The sequence below is a fragment of the Zingiber officinale genome, chromosome 11A (genome assembly GCF_018446385.1).
Source record: "Zingiber officinale cultivar Zhangliang chromosome 11A, Zo_v1.1, whole genome shotgun sequence".
Lineage (NCBI taxonomy): Eukaryota > Viridiplantae > Streptophyta > Magnoliopsida > Zingiberales > Zingiberaceae > Zingiber > Zingiber officinale.
The window spans coordinates 97,297,769-97,321,170 of NC_056006.1; the positions used below are offsets into that span (position 1 = coordinate 97,297,769).

Sequence of the window (23,402 nt, forward strand, 5' to 3'; positions counted from 1 at the left end):
AAATCATTTGATTGATAGTTGTTGACGAGTGGCTCATATTTGGATGAAGGGATGTCATGGAAGAAAAATCTGTTAAGATTTTTCGTAATAAAATTCTGTTAAGATTTTATATAACAGAATTTTGTTATGTTTTTCATAACAAATTCTGTTACGTTTTTACCGGGTCTGGGGGTTTAACAGTATTTATAGGGATCATTGTAAACCCATTGTAGATCAGACAACACAAGAATCATTAGATGTGATTCTCTTGTGTAGAAGAGAATTCTAATAAAGCTTCGGCCGTTTTGTGGAGTAGGCAAGTCGCCGAACCACGGTAACTCTTTTTCTTTCTCTTCTTCTTCTCCTTCCTGGTGTTTGCTCTCTTTTGTGCGTCTTTGTCTTGTTGTTCCGCGCGATCTCTTTTCTCTCTTCCTCTTCTTCCGCGGTTCAGAAAGGTTGAGAGGTATTGCCCTCTCTTTGCACAACAATTGGTATCAGAGCTCCAGGTTTTTGGCAGATTTCTTCAACATGTCGGGGACGACTTCTGCGAAGTTTGATATGGTGAAGTTTGACGGAATCGGAAACTTTGGATTATGGCAGAGAAGGGTCAAGGACTTGTTGGTGCAACAAGGCATGGTGAAGGCGCTAGGAGAAAGAAAACCGGAAAGCATGGAGAAATCAGATTGGGAAGAACTTCAGGCGAAGGCAGTAGCAACAATCAGGCTTTGTCTTATGGATGACGTGATGTACCATGTCATGGACGAGGAGTCACCGGTGACAGTTTGGCATAAGCTGGAAAGCCGGTACATGTCAAAATCATTGACAAACAAGCTGTATCTCAAGCAGAAATTATTCGTGAAGATGACAGAAGGAACCGATCTGAGCCAGCACATCAACGTATTCAACCAGATTGTAAGTGATCTGAAGCGGATTGATGTGAAGATCGAAGACGAAGACAAGGCGCTGATGTTGTTGAATTCTCTACTTTCATCTCCTACGTACGAGAATTTGGTTACTACTTTGATGTGGGGTAAGGAAACTCTCAAATTGGAGGAGATCACAAGTGCGTTGCTAGGTTTTCACCAAAGGAAGAAAACAAGCGATGAAATTTCTCAAGGAGAAGGACTTGTGGTAAATAGCAACCAAGAGCGTGGTAGGAGCAAATCTCGACATGGATATGACAACAACAACAAGACTCGTTCTAAGTCGAGAAGGAAGAAGGTGATCACGTGCTACAAATGTGGAGGTAAAGGTCATATCAAGAGAAATTGTCCAGAGATAAAGAAATATGTTGCAGAGAACAAAAGTAGTTCGGCAAAGTCTGTAAACATAGTTGAAGAAGAAAATTCAGAAAGCGATGATGGAGATATGCTATCAGTTATGTCAAGTTCGGAGCAGCTGACGGATGCATGAATTTTAGACTCTGCATGTTCATATCACATGACTCCAAACAAGGATTGGTTTGACACCTATAGGGCAGTGGATTCTGGTTCAGTGTTGATGGGAAACGATGCATCATGCAAGGTTATCGGCATAGGGAATGTCAGAATCAAGATGTTTGATGGTGTGATCAGAACTTTATGTGATGTCAGATATATACCAGAGTTAAGGAAGAACTTGATCTCACTAGGCACACTAGATGGTATTGGTTGTAATTACAAATCAGTGAGCGGGGTGATGAAAGTCAGCAAGGGAGCTCTGACGGTAATGAAAGGACAAAAGGTAGCAGGAAACATCTACAAGTTGATAGGGACTACAGTTGTAGGTGGAGTCGCCTCGGTGGAGTCTGAATCAGATAGTACTGTCTTGTGGCATATGCGGCTAGGGCATATGAGTGAACGTGGGATGCTAGAACTTCACAAGAGAGATTTGTTGAAGGGTGTCAAAACGTGCAAGTTTGAATTCTGCAAATTCTGTGTTCTTGGGAAACAGAGCAAAGTGCAATTTAAGACGGCAACAAACAAGACGGAGGGGATTCTGGACTACGTACATACGGATCTCTGGGGACCGGCCAGTGTAGCATCACGTGGAGGGCACTTGTATTTTGTGAGTTTTACTAATGATTTCTCACGAAAGGTATGAGTATACTTTATGCGTCACAAGTCAGAAACTTTTGCAAAGTTTAAATTGTGGAAAACTGAAGTAGAGAACCAGACCGGAAGGAAGATCAAATGCCTTAGGTCAGATAATGGGACTGAGTACACAGATTCAAAGTTTCAGGAATTCTGTGAGCAGCATGGGATAATGAGGCACTTCTCGGTTCGCAGGACACCTCAGCAGAATGGGGTAGCGAAAAGGTTGAACAGGACAATCATTGAGAAGGCAAGATGTCTCAGGCTGAATGCAGGGCTTGCAAAGAATTTCTGGGCGGAAGCAGTTAACATGGCATGTTATCTCATTAATAGATCACCAAGGGCAGCACTAGAAGGCAAAGTATCAGAGGAAGTATGGACAGGGAATCAAGTAAAATACTCTCATCTTCGAGTTTTTGGATGTCCAGCCTATATGCACATATCTAGTGAGGAAAGATCAAAGCTGGATGCAAAGTCAAAGCAATGCATTTTTCTGGGCTATCAGAAAGGAGTTAAAGACTTCAAGCTTTGGGATCCTAAGGCAAACAAGGTGGTGATCAGCAGAGATGTGGTGTTTGACGAGAAAGATATGTTACAACGTACTCAGGAAGAAGGAAAGGAAACACCTCAAAGCAACAAAGAGAAAGATATTGTGCAGGTGGAGCTAGAGACTCATGACTTCGATGATTCTAGCTCAGAGCACATGGAGCATCGTACTATAGCTAGTGGTAGAACGAGACGAGTCGTAAAATCACCCACTAGATACGGATTCGAAGACTTGGTATCTTATGCACTTACCACTAGTAGCGGAGACCCTACATCTTTTCAGGAGGCAATACATAGCTCTGAGAAGGACAGGTGGACGGGTGCTATGGCAGAGGAGATGGAGTCGTTGCATAAGAACCAAACGTGGGATCTAGTGGAACTTCCTGAAGGAGAGAAAGCTATAGGGTGCAAGTGGATATTCAAGAAGAAAGAAGAAATGTCAGAGGGAGAAGAAGTGAAGTTTAAGGCTCGGTTGGTAGCAAAGGGGTATTCACAAAGAAAGGGGTTGACTATGAAGAAATTTTCTCTCCAGTGGTAAGACATACGTCAATTAGAGCGGTATTGGTTTTGGTGGCACATCACGATTTGTATTTGGAGCAAATGGATGTGAAGACGGCATTTCTTCATGAAAATTTGGAGGAGCAGATTTTTATGTCACAACCTGAGGGATTTAGTCAGTCCGGACAAGAGCAGTTGGTTTGTAAGTTGAAGAAATCGCTTTATGGACTGAAACAATCTCCTAGGCAATGGTACAAACGTTTTGATTCATATATGATTCAAAACGGATATAGGAGATGCGAGTATGACTGCTGCATATATGTGAAAGGCCTTGAAGATGAATCACTGATTTTCTTACTACTATACGTAGATGACATGCTCATTGTTGCGAAGAAGATGAGAGAGGTTGACAAATTGAAGAGGCTACTGAGCAAGGAATTTGACATGAAAGATTTGGGAGATGCTAAGAAGATTCTTGGGATGGAGATTCACAGGAATAGAGTTGCAGGGAGATTATGGTTGTCTCAACGTAGCTATGTGGAGAAGGTGTTGGATAGGTTCAACATGAAGAATGCAAAGTCGGTGAACACACCCCTGGCGCATCACTTCAAGTTATCCAGTACACAGTGTCCAAAGACGGATGACGAGATCCAAGAGATGTCAAAGGTTCCTTATGCCAGTGCAGTTGGTTGTCTGATGTATGCCATGGTTTGCACGAGACCAGATTTGGCGCAAGCAGTTAGTATGGTAAGCAAGTTTCTCTCAAATCCTGGTCGACTACATTGGGATGCAGTGAAATGGATTTTCAGATACTTGAGAAATTCAACTAATTATGGCATCATGTTCAGTAGACAACCGGAAGATCCTTTAGTTGTTGATACGTAGATGCAGATTATGCAGAGATTTAAATGACAGGAGGCCTATTACAGGATGCATGTTCACTGTGGCATGAAGAACTATTTGTTGGATGTCTATGATATAATCTATTGTTGCATTGTCTACTACGGAGTCGGAGTACATGACAACAAGTGAAGCAGCGAAGGAAGTTTTATGGCTTACAGGGTTGGTCAAAGAACTGGGCGTTCAGGAAGGTGGAGTCAAGTAGTTATGCGATAATTAGAATGCTATCTATTTGGCGAAGAATCATGTGTATCATATGAGAACCACAAAGATTGATGTGAGGTTTCACAAGATCAGAGAGTTGATTGCTTCCGGGGAAATTCAACTTGAGAAGGTTCACACTGCAGACAATGCTGCAGATATGCTGACAAAGCCAGTGACCACAGAGAAGTTTAAGCATTGCTTGAACTTGATTCATATCTCTAGATGCTAGAGGAAGGAAGCCTAGACCCAGAGATCCAGATAGAGTTTTGTCCAGATATTCGTATTCTTCGAAGGGGTGAATATTTGCCAAGGTGGAGATTGTTGACGAGTGGCTCATATTTGGATGAAGGGATGTCATGGAAGAAAAATCTGTTAAGATTTTTCATAATAAAATTCTTTTAAGATTTTATATAACAGAATTTTGTTATGTTTTTCATAACAAATTCTGTTACGTTTTTACCGGGTCTGGGGGTTTAGCAGTATTTATAGGGATCATTGTAAACCCATTGTAGATCAGACAACACAAGAATCATTAGATGTGATTCTCTTGTGTATAAGAGAATTCTAATAAAGCTTCGACCGTTTTGTGGAGTAGGCAAGTCGCCGAACCATGGTAACTCTTTTTCTTTCTCTTCTTCTTCTCCTTCCTGGTGTTTGCTCTCTTTTGTGCGTCTTTATCTTGTTGTTCCGCGCGATCTCTTTTCTCTCTTCCTCTTCTTCCGCGGTTCAGAAAGGTTGAGAGGTATTGCCCTCTCTTTGCACAATAATAGTGTTTTCTCGAGTGAACAAAAGGATGCGAAGACAATCGATTGACATCTGACAATCGATTGAGATTATTGATTGACAGTGTTTTCTCGAGCAAATAAAAGGATACATAATCGATTGGGGGCAATCGATGAACATCCAGTAATCGATTGGTGTGACTCACTAATCGAAAAAAGAGTCATTTTGTAAATTTGAATGGTCGAATCTAACATGCTAATCGATTGATGAGTAAGGTCAATCGATTGCTAGGAGGAAATCAACTCAAACAACATCCATATAAAGGGGATTTCGAGGAGGATTCTCACTGCTGATTCTTGGGGGTTTTGGAGCAAAGTGTTGCTACATTTTTTGACCAATAAAAAATATTTTCAAGCAACAAGAGGTTAAGCAAAGCAAGATTTTGATTGTAAAGTCATTTTCAATTTTATTTATCTTTGCATTCTAGTTTCTTCAAATATTCTTGTGCTCAAGTTTATAAAAGATTTCTCCACCTCCGCAAAACTTTTAAGAAAGAGAAAGTTCTCAGTGTACGTGGTGAGCCAGGAGTGAACACTTGGAAAGCAATGACAAGACTCTAGGGGACCATGGGGCATCGTGTAATGTGCCTCCCTCTAGTAAGGTTACTTTTAAAGTATGCGTCGAGGTTGAGTATGCACACCAATATAATTCCAAAAGTTTATATTAATATATCGGGATTGACTATCTACATGTTAATAATAATAGAGATAAAAAAAAATAAATAGAACTTTGAATATAACAATCATAGAGCCAAAATCAAAATACTAGAATCGTTTCTCCAATTCAGATTTCTTCAACGACTTCTTATTTGCGCTCAACTCATTTTCTCTCTATCAACTCTAGTTGTTATTTACGTGAGAGAGTTATTTCATTAGACAAATATTGAATCCCGCAAAGTTTATTCTGAACATTAAATATCTTTTCATCTAGGAGATAATATCATGATTTATCTTCCTTTATTTTATTATGAGTTCGATCATGAAAGATATTCGGGTGAACAAAATCATCTTCGACTTCGTTCAATCTGGAAGATCCATGGAAGTCCAGCCGGTCACTTTTCATTTGGACCAACCAAAAGAAGACCTAAGTCCGTTGGACACGAAACAAGATGGAATATGGATTTTTATCAGCCGGTCACCTGCACACTTTAACGTGTCATATGTTCCACGGCATCTGCAATTATTTCAATTTATTTCCCAAGTGTTCAATTTAATAATCGCTTTACTCTTTGAATTATTATTATTTTAAAATATTCTTCTGCCATTTGAATGTCAAATTAATTGACTTAAAATCATACTCGCTTGCTTAAGCAACCATTAGATGACTACAAAATCACCACAACTAGCAGTTAGTTTGGTAGCAAATCCAGCTAACTTTATCGTCCAATCAAGTGTGTGGCAAAAAAGCGATTCGTTCGCCCCCAGTGCTCTCGTCAACCTGTCCCTAGATTAATACGGAGGAGGTAAATCACGGATGACTACTAACCATTAGTATAAATGATCAAGACATGGGAGAGATTATATTCGATCACGTCAAATTTTGATCCCAAAAATTTATGTGACAACATCCCATATCTTAATTATCGCACCGCCCCGAAGAGAAACTTTACCGTCCAATCAAGCAACTGTGACTTGGGCACAATTTTGCAATCAAATTGACTTCGATTTCAAAGCTAACTGGGTGTAGTCGAGCTAGCTAACTTGATCAATTAATCATGATTTCATAAATTAATCATTATTTTATTGGATAACGACAGTTCTCAAAAAACCCTTTGATGATAATCCTTTTTTGCTACAATAAATAATCAAATAAATTAGATTTATATCGATTATAAAAACATTGAATTTAATGACATTTTTTTTTAATTAAAGAATGCGCTGGCAGGCGGAGCGGAGGCGACTTCGTAACCTGAATCATACGCTGCCAATTTTGTCGCAGCCACGACGATGAAGAGCACAGATCGGATTAAGTAGAATCGTGGACGGCGGATTTGAATCCGCATGTAGTGAATTATGAGAACCGTTGCTTCGAGAGTAAATTGAGAGAAGGCTATGTGGTCGTCGAGTTGACAGCGTGAGTCTATATAAATCAGAAAGGGCCCTTACGCATCGGCAAAAACCGCTGTTTTCGGGATTTGGAAAAAGGGTAAAGGAAGGCTCTTGGTTGTTTTTTTTCCTCCTCTTCGTCGGCTCTCCGTTGGAAATTGGACAGATCGAGAAGAAAAAGTCACCAGGAAAGGTCGAAGGGATCGGCGAGGAGAGCAGGCGGTGGTTCGTTTGGGAAGAGAAAGCCGGCCGACTGTCTCCTTGCTTCTCCAAGGGTCGCGTTCAACCGGAGGTTTGAGCGAATATGTTTTCCTTCCGTTTTGTTGTTTTTCTTTTCACGGCATTCCGTTCTCTGTTAGATTCTTCCTCCTCACGGAATCAATCTGCAAAGTGTGGCTCCGGGCCACGGATTTTCGATTTTGTTTGATTTTTAACTGGAATCGAGGGATCTAGGTTTGAGTTTGGGATGACTCTTGCCTTTTTTTTTTTTTCGTGAGCTGGAAAAGGAATTTGTCTTTCCTACCTAACTTACTTTTTCCTTTTTCGGGGAAGGTTCTTTAGCCTTTTTTTTCTTTGCCTGTGTTGAGCTATTGAAATCTACCGACGTAGAGGTGCATCTCTTTCTTAAAGTATTTATTTTTGTCGGATTTGTTGCGGTTTCTTTTGCTCGTAGATTAAAGTTATTATTATTATTATTATTATTTTGCTGTTTTCCTCCGAGTTGTCGATTGAATTATTTAGCCAATGCTGATTATACTGACCACAAGCTTTCCCTTCGTTTTCGAGAGAAAAAAGTTCTGTCATTTAGATTTGGTTGATTAAGGACCGTTTTTTCTTATCGTTTTTGTTCTAAAAATTTAAGCTTTATGAGATGTCGATGAAATTCCTTACTAATATCTTATAATTGGTTTCCCAGGTCTGTTCTTCAGTTTGGGTTAAGCAGGAGAAGTGCTTCAACTTTTAGCTTTCATCATGGTTGCGTCTGTGGCTGCTTCTGCTTTCTTTCCAGCCCCCTCGTCCTCGTCTATGGCGTCATGTAAAGCATCAAGGTCCATTAATGAATCTCCTGAAAGTTTGAGCGTCCGAGGCATTGTAGCCAAGCCTGCCTCGTCATCTGGAGCTGTGCAGGTTAAGGCCCATGTCCAAGCACCTCCTAAGGTCAATGGGACAAAAGTCAGCCTGAAAGTTGAATCCCCGATCAACGAAGAAGCACCCTCAGCTCCAAGGACATTCTACAACCAGTTGCCAGACTGGAGTTTTCTTTTTGCTGCCGTAACTACTATCTTTTTGGCTGCAGAGAAACAATTTACTCTTGTTGACTGGAAGCCCAAGCGGCCTGACATGCTTGCTGATGCATTTGGTCTCGGGAAGATCATGCAGGATGGTATGGTGTTCAGACAGAATTTCTCCATTCGGTCATATGAAATAGGAGCAGATCGAACAGCTTCTATAGAGACCTTGATGAACCATCTACAGGTTTGGTTTGGTGGTGGATGATTGCTTGATTCACTTTCGTTTTAGCTTTCATTATTCCAATTTTAGCATTTGGTATACATACTCTGCAGGAAACTGCTCTGAACCATGTAAGAAGTGCTGGGTTAATGGGTGCTGGCTTTGGTTCAACCCCTGAAATGACTAAGAGAAATTTGATTTGGGTTGTTACCAAGATGCAGGTCCTTGTAGAACAATATCCTTCCTGGTATATTATCTTTTCATGTCAAATCTTGTTGTTGTTATTTTCCTTTTTTCTCATTACAAAAACGGTCGTGGTGTTTCCTAAGTTAATGAGAGAAATTTCCTAAGTTAACGGTCGTGTTTGTTTTGCAATGGTTGTTTTTTCCTGCAAAGTACCAATTTGTCGTTTAAGTTCTTGTCACACACGTCAATTCTTCATACATTGAATTCATTACAGAAATTCAAACTAAAATTGGTTGTGGCCATACTTGTTGTGACTTTGCTTCAATAGTGTCTTTGTGTCTATATTAAGTTTTGTTTTTTGGTTCAAACTCTAGTACTATTGTTCTTGGTAGAACTTGCCCTTTTAGTGAAGCTATTTGCTTGATTCTATTCTCATGTTTTACTCAAACATTTTTTTTTCATTTATTGTTTATTTTGGATTGGAAATTTTTTGATTTTTCTGATCAAGCTGCTTCACATTTTGTAATTTTTTTTTTCAAAATTCTCCTGTTAAAGTTTATTGCTTTGCTCAAGTAGATAAATCTTGTACTTCTGTCATATACTCCCAGTTGCCTATGCCTCAGAAATAAGATTTCTAATTGCTTACTGAGGAATTGATTTATTATGTATTTTGTGTAACAAGTTTAATATGCATTGTTTCTCAATTTTTCAGGGAAGATGTTGTTCAAGTAGATACATGGGTCGCTCCATCTGGGAAAAATGGTATGCGCCGTGATTGGCATGTTCGTGACTATCGAACTGGCCAAACTGTTCTGAGAGCGACTAGGTTGGTTTCTGTGTGTTAGTGTGTATACCATACATTATGACAATTTTTTTTCTTCACAGCAATTTTTTGCTATTTCAGTGACTTGAAATTTCTTTTTTTGGAAATTTAATGTGGCTAATGTGGTTTCCTTTTGACCTTCACATGCAGTGTGTGGGTAATGATCAACAAACAGACTAGGAGACTGTCAAAAATTCCAGATGAAGTCCGTGCAGAAATAGGATCCTATTTTATGGACCATGATCCTATAATAGATGATGATGGCAGAAAACTTTCAAAGCTTGGAGATGATAATGCAGATTATGTTCGAACAGGGCTAAATGTAAGTCTGTGATATGCATCTTAACTCTTAACTCTTATATGTTTAAGCAGTCCCCGAATGTGCTGTAAATGTTTTTGTGTTGTTGTCGAATGCAGCCTCGATGGGGTGATTTGGATGTCAATCAACATGTTAACAATGTTAAATACATTGGTTGGATCCTTGAGGTAATTTATTTTATGATACAATTATTTATTTGAAATATTAATTCATATTTTGAAGACACCACAATTATATTGTTTTTTTTCAATGTTTCCGGTAGATTATAATGAATCTGTTTTCGATGTTCATGGTTACTGATGGAATATATGACATTGTGATTGAGATTATCCTATTTAGTACTTATCACTAGTGTCTTACCATCTCGTGGAAGGTAAATCTCTCTTTAATATTAGGAATGTATATTAAGAAATTATTTCCACTTCATAAAGTTTACTTTAAAGACTGAAATTGTTGGAACCGTCACCTATAGCACTATTGTTGAATGTACAAACCTGTATCTCTTTAAGATGAGACTAGATTGCACGAGCCAAAAGAGGAGAGCACAAAAAGGTTTAGAAAAGCAATGAGCTGCCTATCTAGCTTCATCTTTCCCTTGTAGTCATCAATGCCTTACATCTTTACAGAGCCATTGTATATAGTCAGACTTCATCTACTCGGAAAAAATCATCCATCTGATACTGTCTCAATCTCACTGGCACACAAATTCTCAAACATGATTAACTTTACTGACACCTAGGAGAATCTTCTCAACTTTCAAAAGTTGATGAAACATCTCAATCCTATCTGTTTGACAGCGCACGGCGTTGGTCCATTGAGTACCACTGCTGCATCACATGTTTCCTCTCTTTTCTCCCAATCTCACTGTATCAAACTTAAAAAAAAAAAATCAATTATTGAATTATGTGAAATTTTCCTACGAGTACTATCCGGTTGTATCTAATAACGTCACTTTGTGGTGGGTCTGCTAATCATTTGCAAAGGCATGGATTAATCAAAAATGCCGTTTTTTTGTGCGTGTTTGTGTTCGTGTGCAGAGCGCGCCAATTTCAATCCTGGAGAGCCATGAGCTTGCTGGCATAACGATGGAGTATAGGAGGGAGTGCGGGAAGGACAGCGTGCTGCAATCGCTGGCAGCCATCTCCAGCGACGGCTGTGACCATGGATCGCTGGAGACTGGGTTCGATTGTCAGCATCTTCTACGGCTAGAGAGCGGGGCAGAGATTTTGAGGGCGCGGACGGAGTGGAGGCCCAAGCGTGCCCATGTTCCGTGATATGCAACATGGGATTGCTCAACATACTGCTCTACTTTACAGCCAGTTTTTGACACAACTTTCTTTGACATCTTGCTCGTGAAATGCAAATATCCTAATGTCGTAGTGTAAAAACCAGAAGGCGACGACGACGCTGTTACTCTGCTTGTATTATTTGTTTTGTTTGTTGATTTTTCTATTGATTTGCGTTTACCATTTTATGTCGATCTTGCCCATCCTGTCTAGTTTATCATACGTGCACATCATATTGAGTCAACTCTTTCTATCTATTTGCACATATTAGTGAACATTACCTTAAGGGAAGTGAACCTACGCAAACAGTTGGATGCCGCTTTTCAATTATTGTTAAAGGGGGTGCTAAAGGCGATAACTAAGAGATATTTTCATGGCCCTGTGAACTGATTCTTACACTGCAGAGTGGGGTGATCTAAATAATCTTTAGATATATATATGCATGCATGCATGCTGCCGAAGGCTCTATGTAAACTTACATGACATGGTTCATTAACAGGGGAGAGCACTAAAGAAGTGCTTAATAATTGAGACTTTCCTTCCTTTTTAACAAGATTTAGGTCGATATATAAGAATCCTGCAAAGTTGAGACAATGACGATGCCTGATTCCTCCAAACCAAAGCTTAAATTATGAGAGAACGAAGGGTCACCGTACATACTCAGCTTCCCTGGAATGAAATCAACAATTGCACTGGTAGATTTTATTCTCAATTATGGTAACTGAGGCCCATGGACGGAAGTATAAAAGCCAAGGGGAAGTCAGGGAATTGTTAACAAGAGTAAGAGCATCGTCCGACTCTTCCTCTCCATTGATGAGCAGCGGGCGGCGGCCAGGGGACTGGAACTGTGGATCATGCCGCCACCACAACTTCAGCTGGCGCGACTCCTGCCAGCAATGCGGCGCCGTGAAATCGACCGACGGCGCCGCTGCCGTCGACGGGGGGTCCAACTTCCTGCCCGGCGACTGGTATTGCCTCTGCGGTGGTCATAACTTCGCGAATCGATCGAGCTGCCACTTCTGCGGTGCGCCCAGCAACGGCTCCGTTGTCAACATCTACGACGTCGTGCATGGCTCGGGAGGTGCGGAACACGGACCAGGCAGCGGGTGGAAGCCTGGGGATTGGCTGTGCACCAGGTGCATAAGTTTAATTAGGTTAATTAGGTTGCACAAGAAGATGAACGATATAATATTAATTAATCAGATGATCAAACACATACATGCATGTATGCGCAGGTCGGGCTGCAACCAGCACAACTTCGCAAGCAGGAAGCTGTGCTATCGATGCAAGGCACCAAAAGGAATGCAAGAGACGACGACGACGACGACGACGGCCGTGTGAGAAGATTCAACAATTAATGGAAACGTTATTATAAAGCTTAATTAATTACTAGATAAAAATATATAATGAAAATTTTTTTACAAATTTGTATGCTGGCGACGTACGCCGGAGAACGAGGTGCGGTGGGCATGAACCAATTGACGGACGGGTGTTCATGGGAGCTAAGATGATGTTTAAGGTAGAAATTAATTACAATCGAGATTTTTGTTTGACCGGTTCGCTATTCTGACGTGTACAAATCACTGAACGCGGTTCGTTGAGAAATAAGCCAAAGTTTTTATCACCGTGATTTTTTGTTTATTTTAAGGCTCTTCGTCTTCGCCAAGACTTGTATTCGGATCTGAAAAGGAGGCGCAAATCCATCCCTCTCTCTCTCTCTCTCTCTCCAGCTGTGTTCATTCCGTTCCCCCTTCCTCTCACTCCGACTTCCTCCCCTTTTTGCGCTCACTGCGTCGCGTCTGATCGGCCGGTGGTCTCTCGATCTCCTCTGCTACACGGCCGCACATCAAATCTCGCAAGATGCCCCGCGGCAATCTCATTTCCTCTTTCTAATCGAGTTGGCCTGAATCGACAAACAATTTTCTTTGTTTCTGGCAAGGGAGGGCTTCAAATCGATCTCAAATGCGAGGAATGATTTCTTTTCTTCGGTCGTGTCTTGATCCGATGCGGTTGAGCCTGTTTTGAACTAAGAGATTTGAAAAAGGTACGATCTAATATCTCGAATATCCGTCGATGCTTTTGATTAACCCTAGCGAGCGTGTCCTGGTTGATCCGTGTGTGATTCAAATGCTTTTTTGCAATTTTTTTTTTCAAGAATTAATCATCGCCGGCGATGTCAACCCACTCCCCTTGCGCCGCGTGCAAATGCCTGCGGCGGAAGTGCACGCCGGGGTGCGTTTTCGCGCCGTACTTCCCCCCGGATCAGCCCGGGAAGTTCGCGTGCGTGCACAAGGTTTTCGGGGCGAGCAACGTCGGAAAGATCCTCAGCGACCTGCCCCCGCCGCAGAGGGAGCACGCCGCCAACTCGCTGGCGTATGAGGCGCAGGCGAGGCTGCACGACCCCATCTATGGTTGCGTCGCCTACATCTCGTACCTCCAGCAAAAGCTCAAGCATGTCCAACTCGAGCTCTACGAAGCCAAGAAGGAGCTCTCCACCTACATTGGCCCAGCCACCCTTGGCCCAGCCACCCTCAGCCCGTTCTTCGCCCACGGCCCCCCTGGCTCCGACTCTCCGTACGGCGTCCCTGTGATGGGCGTCGGGATGGGTCTCGGTCTCGCGGCGCAGGATGCGGCGGCCGCACACCACCACGCCCAAAATTTTATACACGACCCTCCCCCGCCGCCGCCGCCGCCGCCGCCCGAGTCGATGGAGGCGCAGCAAATTGGCATGGCCGTGGTAGCAGATATGATGACGAGGTACGACCAGCAACAGGAACTCGCGAGATTTAACGGTCGGAGGGGATTTGAGCAGATGGGTGGCGGCTCGTTAATGGCGTTTCTTCCGGCGCAAGAATTCCAGAGTGACTTTGTGCAACAACAGTACTACACCGAGCAGCAGCAGCCGCAGCAGCAGCAGACGACGAGCGAAGATAGGAGGAGTGGCAGCGGCCGTTCGTCTTGAACGTCCGTGCAAGAAATAAGAAAGATAGATTGTGAGTTAGCTAGCTACCCCGAAAAATCTTCTTCTCTTGAACTATTCCCAATAATCAGAGATCGATCTTCTTGAAAGGTATGTACATCAACCAATTTTACCTTGCCTCTCGAATCGTGTTCTTTCTCGAAATTTTTTTACAGTAGTTTATTGTAGCTCGATAAACTTTTTACACAAGCGTATCAACTCTCCTCTTTTTCCTTATCGGTGAGTCTTGAAATTGACAGAAAAAAAGTTTCTTTTTATTTGTTTTACCTTCGTTTTGATTTTGTTAACCCCAAAGAAAAACTCAGGCATATTATGAGCGCTTCCCTCCCAATGGTGCACTTACTACGACGCATGGCTACAGGATAGGACCACTTCAATTCTTCGCCCTCGTTGATTTGGTGGCACAGCATTAAGGATCGCCGAAGCAGACAACTGACAAGCGACCAGCAGCAGCAGAGAGAAAAGAGTCCTATCAGTAAAAGAGAGATAACAGGCAAAAGGAATGCCGAGGCTGCAGGGATTGTGATGCGGTTGTGGCAGTCCCCGCTCATTAATATTCTCTCTGCCGTGAGCTCACCTGCTTCTTTTTGCCGCCTCATACAATAGCCATTTTGCACTCGTCCTGACTCTCAGCCTTGTTTTGGCACACTCTGGTTATGTCACCTTCTGATTCTTCTGTTTCATTATTTATTACTAGCTTTCGATTTTTTTTGTTTCGCACACATAAATGCTAGCCCGAGGTGAATATCTATTATGAATAGATCATAGATAGAATTTATTGCTTACAGAATGTTCTGTGTTCGCCAGTTCAAATTTCATTATTCTTCAGGATTACATGAAGTCTTTTAATATAATTTCTTCTTAAAGAGGCCTAGAGGAGCCTTCGTGGACTTGGGCACTGAAATAAATTAATTAAAGGTGAGAAGGACAAACTGCACTCTCACCCAACCCTAGAAACAAACAAAGATGAGCTCAGGACTGGGAATATGTGATCCGAAATCTGTGTATAAATCTTAGCTGCACTACTCTGACATGGGATCACACTTTCTCATCATGCATCTGAAGAGTAGTGGTGATAGCAAACTGTTACGTCCCTTGTGGTATGGATAGAAGAAGGATTAAATTGTTATATAGAAAAATCAAAGTTATTATATTGTTATATCATTCCAAAAAGTCAAGAGCTTTAATTAACTTCAGTGTAACGTCAAGAACTACGAAATTAAGGCATGCAATAGAATTGACCTAATTAAAGTGCCTTAGCCACTGGGTTAGAACTAATAATAAGAATATCAAAATAGATCAGTCCAAAATGCGTAAACAATGCAATAATAGAGAAAGAAGCAACTAGAGAAGTACGAACTCTATTATTACACAGCCCATGTTAACGTACCAAAAAAAAAAAAATTAATTAGGCGGTCCTACGAAAGTTTTTTTATAGACTATCAGGATAAATTAATCGGAAAACACTAGTAACGAGTGACTCAGAAGCACAACATTTCTTAGTTATAAGTCTCATTTGAAAGAAAAATTCTTACAAATATATGACATAGTTAAGAATTGAGCCGTAGATACTGAGAGATAATTGAACATCCTTATCGCTATACCATAGGTAGAATGAACTTGAGCGAACCAAAATCAAATCAACTGAAACGCTCGTTTGGCCCAAAATTAAATTTGATTATGACTTATACCTAAGCTGGACCATCCTACTCAAATCAAACTTGATTTGGAGCTGGTCAAACTCAACCAAAGTTCTAAGCAAAGCTTATTTCTCATGCACGTGATTTACCCCTGGTGATATCAAATTTTATATTATCTATGTCGACAGTGTGTACTTATAATCCACGACATGTGATTATTAAGGTATGCATCAATCTTGTAATTCAAGCTTTAATTTCTTAACTAACACTTCACCATGCATCTAGTGATTTCCATTTAATGTCAGTTGGGTAATTTGGACTTTTGAACTCAGTGTCATTATATTAAAATGTTTTATGCTTAGGGTTGACCATTAGCTATCATTGTGCATAACCATGCTCAATAAATACAGTAACTGCACTACAAGAATATATGCTTTTAACGACATTTAAAAGTGTCATCATATACTATTTATACTGACACTTTTAATATAGTGACATTAAGTCAAAATGTCCTCTATAGTGATATCGTCCAAAGTCTCATGACATTTTCTAATGTCACTATAGCATAAAAATAATCACACCATTAATGTCATAAATAACTATTATAGTGACAAAAAAAATATCACTATAAAATTTGTAATGACATTTATGTATGCCTTGTTATTATAGTAATGATGACAAATTTATATGTCTTTTAAAATTATTTAACAGGACAACTATAAGTGTTTTGTATTTTATTTATAGTGACAATAAAAAATGTCCTTAATGATAGTTTATAAGATTAATTTAAAATGCTTCATTATGTAATTTATAATGACACTTACAAATGTCCTCTACATTAGTCTATAAAGACATTAAAAATTATCATTAATAGTTATTTATGATGATTTTTTGAAAAGTCTCAAGCAAGGTTGATATTCTATTATGATATAAAAATGACATATATTATGAAATATGTCATCCATTTTCATGACATAATATTCACGCTTATAACATATTAACATAAATACACATAAAAGTTTTAAAATAGAAATTAAAATGCTAATAAATAATTGTCATTAATTTTCCAATCCATAAGGTTAATAAATTTGTCACATCAAAAAATATTTATATATCAATTACAAATGTACCCAATGTATTTAGTTTAAGAACTAGAAAAAAAAATCAAGTCTCGTAAAGCAAAACATAACCAAACTTGTGATGCATCTTCATTCTTCAACCATCGCTTCTTAAACAAAATCCAATATTCTTGTCACCTACAATAAAAATTCATATATTTGTGTAAATAAAATAAAGTAAAAAAAACATAAACTAAAGAGACTAAAATTTAATTTGAACTAGTGAATATTTATCAAATGATAAGCCGGGAAAGCTCCACAACATTAAATATAATTAGTTTTAAAAGACACTAACATTAACATTTACCTTACTATTGTGCCACAAAACTCCAAATGCACCTAGTAGAAGTCTTCTTCATTAACCGTCAACTGCAAATATAATTAAAAAGTGTCATAACATGATGGACATATATAATAAATAGTAGTTGATAAAAAAGTTGCACATCATACCAAATGACAAGGCCAAGCTATCATTCCTTCAAGTGCATCCTCAAACCTTTGTAAAAGATCATATGGCCTAATCAAACTCTCTTCCCATTCTAGGACAACTAGAACTTGTATTTCACACCAATTTGGTCCCAACACTTGTCTTCCTACTTCAGTATTTGGATCCATGCTATGAACAACTTTTTTTGCCACAATTTTCGTCAAATCAAATAGACTTTTTATTGAGACAGAACATCCAATCTAACAATGAAAAAATAGAAGGATATGATGAAAACAAATATGATATACCATCAGCAACAACAATTATGCTACATAAGATTATACATTATTACTCAATCTAACTGAATTCTCAACTTCTCACAATAAGCAACAATACACATACTAGAAATCAATAACTGACTAACTCAATATAATTATAACCTCACACAAAAACATATATAGCTTAGGAGAAAGCAGACTCTAACTTATTAATACAAGTGAATTGACAGTAGAATGAAATTTTTGTAGAAAGTAAACAAGACTTGAAAAATCTCACACAAAAACATAGCTTACAAGAAATTAATAAATGGCTAACTCAAGATAATTATAATCTCACACAAAACATATATAGCTTACAAGAAAGCAAACTCTAACTCATTATGGCACGTCAAATAACACATAATATCAAAATAAACAACGAAAAAGCATTTATACATCTAACTTATATTCTTAACCCCAAGACCATGCTGAATCAACAAAGTACTAACTCAATATAATAATAAAGTAATAAAACTAGATAAAGACTTTACCCTTAGAGATAAACTAACTGGATCAGGAAGTAATGGACTACTAGTTGATGTTGTGTGTTGTATACTGTTGTAATTTGAACCAAGGTTTTGGTTTGATTGATTGGCAATCTTTGATTCTAACATTGCAATGTGTTGGCCTTGCTTTCTAACTTGTTCATCCATTTTTTCTAACTTTCTCTTTTGCTCCATCACTATTCTGTTGCATGTACTACGACTTGGAACTTCTCCCCATAAATCAGATGGCTTAACACCATCACCAAATATACGTACTCGGCCTGGTCTATCTGGTCCAATGATTTGACCAAATATGTCATTTTGACCAACTTGATCATCCTCATCTTCAGGAAGTTGATTTTCTAGTTCTTTCATTGCAGCCTTTACCAAAAAAATCAAAAGCCATAATTTATACATAGTCATGATGAAAACAAATATCTTTGAAAGTATATAAATGAAGTTTATAATGTAACTTACCAATTTTTCTGCCATAATGTTGCTTGAGGGGCTTCCATTAGCATGAGTGAAGCAAGCATGGAATAATTCGACTCGTGATGGAGGTCGACCCTTTTCTTTTCCCTAAAATTACAATTGTTAAAAATTTGTATATTCTAATGCATGTCAATTATAAGATTAATAAGATAAATTACCAATTTTTGTTGCACTTGAGCAAAAGATCTTCTTCCAGTTGTCTGATTCATTATCTTTTGCTTCCGAGCAATCTTATTTTTTTCACTTCGTTCCTAATATATTAATTCAAAAATTGATACAAAATACAAAAGGAAAAGTGAAAATTTTCTAAATAGATAAAATGTTATATACCTTTGATTTTTCTGAATTCCACTGAAGAACTAATTTGACATATTGCTCTACAAAAGCTCTATTATCTCTTTCTTCTAGAAGAACTTGCATTGACAACTCAGGATCATAATACTTCTTTTTCAGTTATGCCTTCCAATTTCTCCATTTTTTTGCTATTGAACGCAATGTCCAACTTTCTGTTCCAGGAGGAAGGCCATACTTTTCCTACATAGGCATTTAGACAATTTACCCAAATAATAAAAAATTATTTAATAATAAAATTAAACAATAATATTTTGATTACCTTTATAACATCTAATATTTTTTTTCTTATTTTCTGGGGGCATTTTATGCCAATCTTCCACGTCAATTGGACAAAATTTACCATTTCTTGCCAAAGTACCTAAAAAATCAGCAAATTTATTTCTTCTTGATCCTATAGGGCGTCCCATACCATCACATTGGATCTTAATACGTGGTAGCGTACTAGGTCGACCCCAAATTTCTTTCATAAATGTAGGGCCTCTAGTTTTCTTCTTAGCATTAGGAGATTCACTTTCACTATCTACATATAGAAAAAAAAAGATAAATAAATGGTTGAATAAATACAGTGAAATAATTTATTACATTCTTCGCACAAGTTACCTTGATCAAATTCTTCATCCATAAAATCATTTTCAACAATATAATTTGAAGCTTGTAACTCAATGTCTTTCTGATTTGAAGCTTCATCTATTTGGTTATTTGATGCACCTTGAATGTTTTGACAATCTGCACAAGTAATTGTTTGAACAAATTATAAATGACTTGAGTTTTAAATTATAATCAAGCAAATTCTGAAACTAATCCTCATATTGAAAATTGCAAGTTATGTTAAAATAAGTAAGCCTCATAATAGCTAATGAATAGTACATTATGATTCTTCGCATTGTCACAAATCTACAACCAAGCAGTTGCACAATCATTCACAAATTTGCTTTAATTGAATTCACTAAACATAAAGCTAGATTATATACTTGAAGGAGATAAAAACTGAGGCAAATGCTGGATTTTCCATGTAATTATGATTAAACATTAAATGTGTGGGAATTTACTAGAATCTACTCCTACATGAAGCAAATGAATAAAAACTACCAGAAAAGTTTACCTACTGTGTTATAACTTTAGAAGAACATGTTGGATTTTCCATGTATGCTGGCCTTTAATATAGAGGGCTACAAGAGGATTATATCTTAGGTCAAGACACTCCAAATCCATCATAAACCAAAATAGTTTCTACTTACTAGAGGATTGAATGGACCTAAAAGGAAGCTCTAACTTGTTGTTTTGGGTGCTGAACTAAGGAGGCAGCTGCCTTCTTGCCGCATTCCTTGCTGCTGTGGTTGGTTGCAGAAATCACAGAAAATAGGGAGCTTAGTGCAGGATATTCAGTGGAGAAGAAGGCTTGCAAGTGGGAAAATAGGTTTTGGGTTATGGGAAGTGGAGATATGGGATCACCATCTCTACTCAAGCAAGGTTGTGCAACATCTATGCAGATGGGATTGGGAGGGCAGTTGTAACTCCTCTCCTCACACAACCCATCTTATCAAACCTTACTTTCCAGCAACCAAACTGAACCCCAACCTCTTAAACCCCAACTAAACTCCACCGAACAAAAGTCCAAAATAGGCCTTAACTCCACCGAACAAAAGTCCAAAATAGGCCTTAACTCCACCGAACAAAAGTCCAAAATAGGCCTTTAATTTGTTGTGCTTCTTGCAGATCCTCGCTATTGTGCTACTTTTCCCCAACCATGATTTGTTTTGCCATTATAGATTCAATTTGCAATCTATTTTTGTAGTATCTTTATCAGCATATATGGCAAAGCGAAGATTCATATAGAAGAATTGATTTAGTTTGTTATTTACAATTTAGTTCATCTTCTATGGATTATATAGAAATAGTATTTTCCTGATGGATAATTAAGTGATGTTTGTTTGTATTTGTATCTTGTATTTTGTTTGATGCTATTCAGCTTTTTCATGTAGGAGTTTCCTATCTTGAAAAGGAAGAAGTGCGAGATCATTGAGACAGGTTTGATTCTAATGTAATATGGTTCAAATGGGTAAATAAACATTACAAAGAAAATATAATTGTATGTACTTCTCTATCATTTGGAGTTGGCCATGCGATTCACAACCCTGCAAATATCATTTGGGTTGTGCACATATTTAGGTTATGAGTTGTGACAAAAAAAAACACAAATACCAAGTTCTCAATTTCCCTTGCATGATAGACTTGAATAAAGTATATAGCATACAAAAGCAAAAGTCAAATAAGAGTTATACAAAAAAAAAAAAAGATTGTTGATGTATAAAATAAGATGCTACCTCTTTTTTTTTTAGTTTCGAGTTGTGTAATTGCCAATCAAAACCTGTGGTTGAGTATTTGCCTCATCTTGAAGTTGAAAATGAGGTTTTCCATCATTTTTACTTTTAAGAGTCATTCCTATCAAAGACAAGTTATATAAGATAAAGAAAACATGAAAAGCCATTATACCAAACTATATCGAAACATAATATTTTGAAATAAAAAATTCTTAAGTTTCATATATTTTTATATCTAATACCTTGTACATCATTGTGTTGCTGCTTTGAAGCTTCATCTATTTGGTTATTTGATGCACCTTTAATGTTTTGACAATCTGCACAAGTATTGTTTGAACAAAATGTAAACAACTTGAGTTTTAAATCATAAACAAGAGCGTTCTGACCTTTTCCGCTAGTTACCAAGTTCTCAATTTCCCTTGCATGATAGACTTGAAAAAAGTATATAGCATACAAAAGCAAAAGTCAAATAAGAGTTATACAAAAAAAATAATAGATTGTTAATGAATAAAATAAGATGCTACCTCTTTTTTTTGAGTTTCGAGTTGTGTAATTGACAATCAAAACCTGTGGTTGAGTATTTGCCTCATCTTGAAGTTGAAAATGAGGTTTTCCATCATTTTTACTTTTAAGAGTCATTCCTATCAAAGACAAGTTATATAAGATAAATAAAGCATGAAAAACCATTATACCAAACTATATCGAAACGTAATATTTTGAAATAAAAAATTCTTAAGTTTCATATATTTTTATATCTAATACCTTGTACATCATTGTGTTGCTGTTTTGAAGCTTCATCTATTTGGTTATTTGATGCACCTTGAATGTTTTGACAATCTGCACAAGTATTGTTTGAACAAAATATAAACAACTTGAGTTTTAAATCATAAACAAGAGCGTTCTGACCTTTTCCGCTAGTTACCAAGTTCTCAATTTCCCTTGTATGATAGACTTGAATAAAATATATAGCATACAAAAGCAAAAGTCAAATAAGAGTTATACAAAAAAAAATAATAGATTATTGATGTATAAAATAAGATGCTACCTTTTTTTTTTTGAGTTTCGAGTTGTGTAATTGTCAATCAAAACCTGTGGTTGAGTATTTGCCTCATCTTGAAGTTGAAAATGAGGTTTTCCATCATTTTTACTTTTAAGAGTCATTCCTATCAAAGACAAGTTATATAAGATAAATAAAGCATGAAAAACCATTATACCAAACTATATCGAAACGTAATATTTTGAAATAAAAAATTCTTAAGTTTCATATATTTTTATATCTAATACCTTGTACATCATTGTGTTGTTGTTTTGAAGCTTCATCTATTTGGTTATTTGATGCAGCTTGAATGTTTTGACAATCTGCACAAGTATTGTTTGAACAAAATATAAACAACTTGAGTTTTAAATCATAAACAAGAGCGTTCTGACCTTTTCCGCTAGTTACCAAGTTCTCAATTTCCCTTGTATGATAGACTTGAATAAAATATATAGCATACAAAAGCAAAAGTCAAATAAGAGTTATACAAAAAAAAATAATAGATTATTGATGTATAAAATAAGATGCTACCTCTTTTTTTTGAGTTTCGAGTTGTGTAATTGTCAATCAAAACCTGTGGTTGAGTATTTGCCTCATCTTGAAGTTGAAAATGAGGTTTTCCATCATTTTTACTTTTAAGAGTCATTCCTATCAAAGACAAGTTATATAAGATAAAGAAAACATGAAAAGTCATTATACCAAACTATATCGAAACGTAATATTTTGAAATAAAAAATTCTTAAGTTTCATATATTTTTATATATAATACCTTGTACATCATTGTGTTCTTGCTTTGAAGCTTCATCTATTTGGTTATTTGATGCACCTTGAATGTTTTGACAATCTGCACAAGTATTGTTTGAACAAAATATAAACAACTTGAGTTTTAAATCATAAATAAGAGCGTTCTGACCTTTTTCGCTAGTTACCAAGTTCTCAATTTCCCTTGCATGATAGACTTAAATAAAGTATATATCATATAAAAGAAAAAGTCAAATAAGAGTTATAAAAAAAAAATAATAGATTGTTGATGTATAAAATAAGATGCTACCTCTTTTTTTTGAGTTTCGAGTTGTGTAATTGCCAATCAAAACCTGTGGTTGAGTATTTGCCTCATCTTGAAGTTGAAAATGAGGTTT

At 37.6% G+C, this 23,402-nt stretch overlaps 4 protein-coding genes across 8 annotated transcripts; 3 read left to right on the top strand and 1 right to left on the bottom strand.

Annotated features, from left to right (window-relative positions):
* Positions 1 to 7,087: 7,087 nt before the first annotated feature.
* LOC122031787 (palmitoyl-acyl carrier protein thioesterase, chloroplastic-like) lies at positions 7,088 to 11,281 on the top strand. The gene is made up of 7 exons (XM_042590928.1): positions 7,088 to 7,319; positions 7,944 to 8,503; positions 8,593 to 8,726; positions 9,378 to 9,491; positions 9,639 to 9,810; positions 9,906 to 9,974; positions 10,845 to 11,281. Exons 2-7 carry the CDS (start codon positions 8,000 to 8,002, stop codon positions 11,079 to 11,081), a joined length of 1,230 nt encoding a protein of 409 aa, XP_042446862.1. The 5' UTR covers positions 7,088 to 7,319; positions 7,944 to 7,999; the 3' UTR covers positions 11,082 to 11,281.
* A 526-nt stretch (positions 11,282 to 11,807) lies between these two features.
* On the top strand, positions 11,808 to 12,469 carry LOC122031663 (uncharacterized RNA-binding protein C17H9.04c-like). The gene is made up of 2 exons (XM_042590752.1): positions 11,808 to 12,229; positions 12,329 to 12,469. Exons 1-2 carry the CDS (start codon positions 11,808 to 11,810, stop codon positions 12,432 to 12,434), a joined length of 528 nt encoding a protein of 175 aa, XP_042446686.1. The 3' UTR covers positions 12,435 to 12,469.
* A 301-nt stretch (positions 12,470 to 12,770) lies between these two features.
* On the top strand, positions 12,771 to 14,927 carry LOC122031789 (LOB domain-containing protein 36-like). 3 transcript variants are annotated; one of them, XR_006125864.1, is made up of 3 exons: positions 12,771 to 13,137; positions 13,249 to 14,163; positions 14,379 to 14,927. XR_006125864.1 is itself a non-coding variant. In XM_042590929.1 (2 exons), the coding sequence occupies exon 2, from the start codon at positions 13,267 to 13,269 to the stop codon at positions 14,053 to 14,055; it is 789 nt and encodes a 262-aa protein (XP_042446863.1). In that variant the 5' UTR covers positions 12,771 to 13,137; positions 13,249 to 13,266; the 3' UTR covers positions 14,056 to 14,927. The 3 variants fall into 3 exon arrangements, 1 of the variants encoding a protein (XP_042446863.1); XR_006125865.1 differs by having other exon boundaries at positions 14,435 to 14,927; XM_042590929.1 differs by having other exon boundaries at positions 13,249 to 14,927.
* A 1,865-nt stretch (positions 14,928 to 16,792) lies between these two features.
* LOC122032506 lies at positions 16,793 to 22,697 on the bottom strand. Of its 3 annotated transcripts, XM_042591801.1 has the most exons (18): positions 22,656 to 22,697; positions 22,512 to 22,586; positions 22,273 to 22,390; positions 22,134 to 22,178; positions 21,990 to 22,064; positions 21,752 to 21,868; positions 21,614 to 21,658; positions 21,470 to 21,544; positions 21,231 to 21,348; positions 19,507 to 19,632; positions 19,166 to 19,426; positions 18,883 to 19,086; positions 18,711 to 18,803; positions 18,538 to 18,639; positions 18,067 to 18,441; positions 17,282 to 17,518; positions 17,139 to 17,200; positions 16,793 to 16,969 (listed from the first exon to the last, which is right to left on the bottom strand). In XM_042591801.1, the coding sequence occupies exons 12-17, from the start codon at positions 18,970 to 18,972 to the stop codon at positions 17,171 to 17,173; spliced, it is 927 nt and encodes a 308-aa protein (XP_042447735.1). In that variant the 5' UTR covers positions 18,973 to 19,086; positions 19,166 to 19,426; positions 19,507 to 19,632; positions 21,231 to 21,348; positions 21,470 to 21,544; positions 21,614 to 21,658; positions 21,752 to 21,868; positions 21,990 to 22,064; positions 22,134 to 22,178; positions 22,273 to 22,390; positions 22,512 to 22,586; positions 22,656 to 22,697; the 3' UTR covers positions 16,793 to 16,969; positions 17,139 to 17,170. The 3 variants fall into 3 exon arrangements, with proteins under 3 accessions (XP_042447735.1, XP_042447737.1, XP_042447736.1); XM_042591803.1 differs by having other exon boundaries at positions 21,470 to 21,658; XM_042591802.1 differs by having other exon boundaries at positions 21,990 to 22,178.
* Positions 22,698 to 23,402: the final 705 nt, after the last annotated feature.